General features: G+C 41.3%; 1 protein-coding gene across 1 annotated transcript; it reads right to left on the reverse strand.

Moving 5' to 3' along the window:
• Positions 1 to 37: 37 nt before the first annotated feature.
• Positions 38 to 5,886, reverse strand: LOC149147882 (uncharacterized). Its single transcript, XM_089441992.1, has 3 exons — positions 4,713 to 5,886; positions 4,544 to 4,616; positions 38 to 4,337 (listed from the first exon to the last, which is right to left on the reverse strand). Exons 1-3 carry the CDS (start codon positions 5,884 to 5,886, stop codon positions 38 to 40), a joined length of 5,547 nt encoding a protein of 1,848 aa, XP_089298118.1.
• Between the last annotated feature and the right edge of the window lie 277 nt (positions 5,887 to 6,163).

Consider the following 6,163-nt stretch of genomic DNA (forward strand, 5'->3'; position numbering starts at 1 on the left):
CCTGTCTTATCCCCTCCTATCCATTATGAGGAGGTAGCTAAGCAATCCTTTCATGCGCAATCGCTTCATCATTATCTTGCCTTAATATGGATTTTAAATCATTCCACCGTGGATCCTCCTGAAATGATAACCAACTGCCGTCCATTACCCCGTTCGGCACTCCACTTGCCCAATTGGCTAAGAAATCGGCTGCTCTATTACCACGCCTCAAAACATGATTTATCGTAATATAGTCAATTGCCCGCATCAAACCTTCTATGTCCTGTATAATCCCTGCTGTCCGCCAGATCTTCGCCACATGGTCCCAGCTTTTGCCACCCCTCAATTTCCTTAGCATATCTATCGTGAGTTGGGAATCGCCTTCAATTTCAAGGTTTCTATATCCATTTCGTGCTGCAATTCGAAGTCCATTATAAACTGCCCATAACTCCGCTTCATTGTTCGTCATTTCCCCTCCCCATTCAGCATACGCCCACCGCGAAATCCCTCTACTATCTATAAAGATACCTCCCCATCCTGCTTGCCCAGGGTTACCCTTCGATGCCCCATCGAAGTTCAATTTGATCCGACTATCTCCTGGAAATCTAAAATGATTTGGGCTTTGCATGCGATAACTATTTCTCCTGTCTGTATTGGGATATAACATCGTAAAGTCAATATTCAATTTGGAGACTATTCGCTGTTCTTCCGAGTTTAATTTCCAATCGTCTTCACTCCAGACTTCAGATAAAACCGTTTCTTTGATCAATCGACAGACTTCATCCCAAATTCTTGATACATGGCAGCTTCTGTCTCTAAAGAGTCTGCGATTTCGCTCTTTCCACACCTCCCATATTACAAAACCAACCGCTAAATTCCATATCCTCCTGACAAGTTTACTTTGAAAATTCCCCTTTCCCCATTGAAGTATGGTATTTCTAAGGCTATCTGGATCCCTGTTTGACTTACCAAAGAGTACCCGAAGTTCTTCCCACAAACTTTGAGTATACATACATCGATTCAGTAGGTGTTCCTGATTCTCTAACTCTTTACTACACAGGTAACACCTTGATGGCCCAATCATTCCTCGTTTCTGCAAATTGTCCCAAGTCAGGATCCGTCCTCTGCACACCAACCATGCGAAAAGTGTTACTTTTGGCCACCATTTTCCTTCCCAAATCTTTTTCCAATCCGTTGGTTCATCCTCCCTTTCCTCTTTCGTAGCCCAGTAATATGCTTCTTTAACTGTAAACATCCCCTGCATTGCTTTACCCCATCTAAGGATATCTTTACCTTCTCGGATCTTAATTTTCCTCGAATCTATTTCTCTTATATACACTTGCGCAGTCTCCAGACTTATACTATCATCCCATTCCTGCGGTCTTTTCCAGACTCTCCAAATATCATTTAATGCTGCTCTTCTCCAATAATCCCTTACGTATTCCATTCCTGCTCTTTGCGCTGTTGCTTGGATTTCATGTAGAGGTTGGTTTCTCTCCAGCTTATCACGCTGTTGCCATCCTTCCTCCCAAAACCTTGCTGAACTTCCTTCACGTATTTCCCAGAAAGCTAGGTCCCTAACCAGATCTTTGTTATTTCTTGCTAACTCCCATATTTGTGACCCTCGTGGCGTTTCTGCTATTCGTAGACGCCCTTCAGTTGTACCTGGCATATCATATTTTTGATTCCATATTCTTTTCCACACATCTGTTCCCCCCTGGACCCATCTCCACCATAATTTGGCCCCTAAAACCTTATTTACGATTTCCAGATCTCTTACTCCAAGGCCTCCTTCCTCTTTCCTCTTGATTACATTCTTCCATGAAACCAGAGTCCATTTTTTCTGCTGCTTTGGACCCCCCCAAAGAAATTTACCCAATATTTCTCTCAATTTAGAAAAAACGCCTTTGGGGCCAGCCATAATGGACAAAGGGTATATGGGAATAGATAATAATACCGATTTTAAAAGAATAACTCGGCTTGCTATATTCAGCAATCTGAACGACCAGCTGGCTAATCTTTTCCTGATCTTATCCAATAAGCTTTGCCAATTCTTTATGCGGTTTGAGTTTATATCCAGCTGAATGCCCAAATATTTTGTGGGTAACTCTCCCTGTCTAAAGCCTAGAACTCTGGTTAAATGAGCCTTGACTGCTTCAGGTGAATTAAATATAAAAGTACAAGATTTATCATTATTCACCATCATACCTGAAGCGTTCATGAAAACTTCTAAGACATGTTTGAAGCTTCTTACCTCGCTAAGCGACGCTTCTCCAAACAACATCAAATCATCTACGAACTGTTGATGTGTGATGATTAGATTGTTTCCCCACAATCTAATGCCTTTGATTCGTCGTTCCCTTACTTCTGTCTTAAGTTTTCTGCTTAATCCTTCCATAGCCAGTATGAATAAAAATGGAGAAATTGGATCGCCCTGCCTAATGCCCCTGGTGGCATTAAACGTATCTGTAGGGATCCCATTAACCAAAATTGAGAAGTTCGGAGTCGAGATCATACTAATTATCCATGCAATCCACCTGTTCTCAAACCCAAAAGCTTCTAAAACCGCTCGTAGATAGTTCCAATTCAATCGATCATAGGCCTTAGACAAATCCAACTTCATAAGCATCCCTTTCTTTTTTCTCTGCTTTAAAGAATGTATCACTTCCTGAGATACCACTATACCATCCAAAATTTTCCGACCTTCCACAAACCCAGTCTGTTCAGGCGCAATTAAATTGGGTAGGAGAGGTTTCAACCTTTTCGCAATCAAGGTGGATATAATCTTATAAATAACATTACACAAGGCTATGGGTCTAAAGCCCTGTGGTTCTTCTGATGTATTACTCTTAGGAATCAAGGTAAAAAAGGTTGAGTTAATACCTGGCCAGATTCTCTTCCTTATTCGTGATTCCTCCACCGCCTCCAATATTTCTTTGCTGAGGAAGTGCCAGCATGCTTGGAAGAATTCGATTGTATATCCATCCGGCCCTGGAGCCTTATTCTTACCCATATTCATCACTACTTCTTCTACCTCTTCCATGGTTACTGCCCGCATTAATGCCTTGTTTTGGTCCTCTGTAACTATTCTTGGTATCTCCCTGCAGATATTAGTAATTGCTTCCCTTCTATCCCTTTGATTTTCCGTGAGCACCCCCTTAAAGTAATCAACTAGAGTCTTTTCAATATCTGCCTGTTCTAGCACTCTTTCGCCCTCTGCATTCTTAATTGAAAAAATTCTATTCCTCTGCCTATGTTGGATCATAGCTTGGTGAAAGAATTTTGTATTTCTTTCGCCTTCCCTTAACCAACGGACCCTTGATTTTTGTCTCCACAAAATCTCCTCTTGTTTTCTTCTCTCCTCTAGCTGACTGATAATACGCCCTTCCTCCCTACTCTTCTCTTCATCCCTGCCCTCCAATATTATTTTTTGCTGGATGTCCTCCATTTCTCCTTCTAACTTCTGCTTAGCCTCCATAATATTCCCAAATTCTTTCCTGTTCCATTCTTTGATTCTTTGTTTTAGTTCCTTAAGCTTCAATTGAATAGTATGCATTTTCCCTTTGCCCCTGCTAGTGCATTGATTCCACCAGTCTTCCAATTTCTTTATAAATTGTGGATCCCTAAGCCAAAAAGATTCAAAGCGAAAAGGTTTCTTCCCTTTGACCTGCTTGATATCAACCTCTAACCGAATGGGCCAGTGATCAGACCCAAGGCTAGGGAGAATTTTAGCTTCAATGAACACATCCCGATTCAAAATTTGCTCCGATAGTAGAAATCTATCCAGTCTAGAGGCAATTTGACTCCGTCCTCCTCGACAATTGTTCCAGGTATGCACTCCATTCAATGTATGAATATCTACTAATCTCAGATCCCTAATCATATCGTTGAACTCCTCCATATTCTGATCCTCTCTCCTTACTCCCCCTCTCTTTTCTCCTAGATGCCTGATCATATTAAAATCCCCTCCTATCATCCACGGGATGTTCGGGATTAGACTTCTCATAGTATGGAGGTTCTTCAAGAAATCTTTCCGTTCGCTATGATTATGAGGCCCATATACCCCGGTGAACAAAATTCTTTCCCCCATCCCTACTAATCTAAACAGACCTGAAAGTATTCTAGGTAAAGTAAACCAATGTTCAAAAATTACCTCCTCCGGGTTCCACAAAATAGCCAATCCCCCTGCTGTCGCTATTGCATCTATGGCCATAACCTCATATCCTAATTTCAGTTTCCTTACAGTTTCTGTCATCTGTTGGCTTTCCATTTTTGTTTCCTGAATTACCATAATACTTGGCTTGTCTTTCTTTACTCTTTCCTTCAAATATCTCTGTTTCCCTTGACTGTTAAGTCCCCTGATATTGTAGCTTAGAACAATCATTTAAAACTTTTTAGGAGTTTGTAGAAATACCTCTGACAGAGGTTCACTCTTCCTGAGTTTACAAGAGTCTCTCCCACTGCTTGAATTGATTCATTTAACGTTCGTCTCCCTTTTTTCCTACCGCTCTTACCTTGACTATCGCCTTCTAGACTTTGGGAGTCCTGATTATCTTGATCAGACCTGTGTTCTATAAATCCGGCCTTCTTCTCCTTATATCGTTGAAAGGTTTCCTTATACAATTGTTTCTCTTTTTCTGGGATGAACCTTTCGTCCAGTTTTTTCCAATCAGTAAGTAACTTCTTCATTATTTTTTCTTCCTCTGTTCCCACTTCTTTTACAATGTCCTTACCCTTCTTTGATTGATCTGTAAGAATATCATCTCGTACTCCCTCCTCCCCTTCCGGCTCTCTACTTGGGCTTTTACTATTTCTCTTTCCATCCTTTATGATTTCCATTGGCTCTATCACATTGATCTCCTGTTCCGGTTCCATTGGAATTGTCTCATTACTCTCCTTATCCTGTTTTCCATCTTCAAGCGCGTCTTCTTGCGTTTGAAGGATATTGAACTTGTTTTTACTCTCGAGTGATGAATTCCTTTCCTTGGATTGCATTTTAAGAGCCCCAAGATTTGGTCTCCTTCTCCTCTGTACTTCTTGGAACTCATGTGCTTCTCCTTCCATCCCTTCCCGTGGTCGAATGTCCTCCTTCTTGTCTTTATCCACTTCCACTACTTTAATTTGTGGACAATCCCTTGCTAGATGACCATATACATGACAGCGTCTACACCGAAACGGTATATGTTCGTAATCAATAGGTTGCTGCCAAAGTTCATCCTGATACTCAAGCTCAATAGATTCTGGTAAAGGGGCTGAGATATTCATATATACACAAATCCTTGCGTACGAAGTATATTTGCCCCTTTTCGTGGATTCAGCCACCTTCACAAATGTACCAATTGAATTACCAATTCCTTCCAATATTTCAGGATCCCGAAATTCATCCGGTAACCCAAATAAGCGAACCCATATCGGTGCTGCCATGATTTTCTCGTCATCAGGGTTGTATCGATCTTCCCAATATCGTGTAAACAACCCCGCATTATTCATAAAGTGTGGTCCCTCCTCAAAAACCTTTTCCTTGTCCTGTAAATTTGCAAAAATGACTGTAAAAAATCCCTTAGCGCCCAATTTGAGATCTATATGTCCTCTTGGTTTCCATCGCTGTTGAATCCATCTCGTGAGGTCCCTTTCAGAGGGCCAATACCCTATAAACTTACAAATTAACGCGTGATCTCTCATGTAACATCGATAATTTTCCAGCTTGTTATTTGGAATCACATACCTGGGCTTTTTCTGTGCCCGGGGAAGGCATTTGTTCACCAGTCGTGCTTGCCATTGGTTCCCCATTACTGGTATTTCCTCGGTTAATTCCGTCACCCTCCCATTCCCACTACTATTTCCGGGATTACCTGCCATTACATCCCTAAAGGAGGGGATCTCGCCCCTCCCCTGCCTTACGTCCATTACTTTACTCAGACCGACAAAACCGCCTATCCTCGAGCTGTCTATTCGTAAAACTGTAAATTACCTGTTGAGTTTTTACCAAAACAGAATACCGACGTTTCTCTACTTCGTTCCCCTTTCTTAGAACGGCGTTCCTAGAATTCTGTACTCATCGTAACCCTGGTAAACCCTTGTGCTATATTGCTCCGTAACCCTCGTTCCTCATGCTCTGTAATATAATTTAAAATAACATTATTTAAAAAAATAATGTAATAATTAAACTAACTAAAACTAAACA

This window comes from Pinus tabuliformis, chromosome 9 (genome assembly GCF_031772625.1).
Source record: "Pinus tabuliformis cultivar Carrire ecotype Pingquan chromosome 9, CPIR1, whole genome shotgun sequence".
Taxonomy (NCBI): domain Eukaryota; kingdom Viridiplantae; phylum Streptophyta; class Pinopsida; order Pinales; family Pinaceae; genus Pinus; species Pinus tabuliformis.

What these genes read in the sequence shown, in the direction of transcription:
- LOC149147882 (XM_089441992.1), bottom strand. Translation starts at nt 5,886, where the DNA reads ATGGACGTAAGGCAGGGGAGGGGCGAGATCCCCTCCTTTAGGGATGTA. An exon ending in TACAGATCAATCAAAGAAGG is followed by an intron (nt 4,617 to 4,712) that starts GTAAGGACATTG and finishes GGTTCATCCCAG; the next exon opens with AAAAAGAGAAACAATTGTAT. An exon ending in GCCGGATTTATAGAACACAG is followed by an intron (nt 4,338 to 4,543) that starts GTCTGATCAAGA and finishes CTACAATATCAG; the next exon opens with GGGACTTAACAGTCAAGGGA.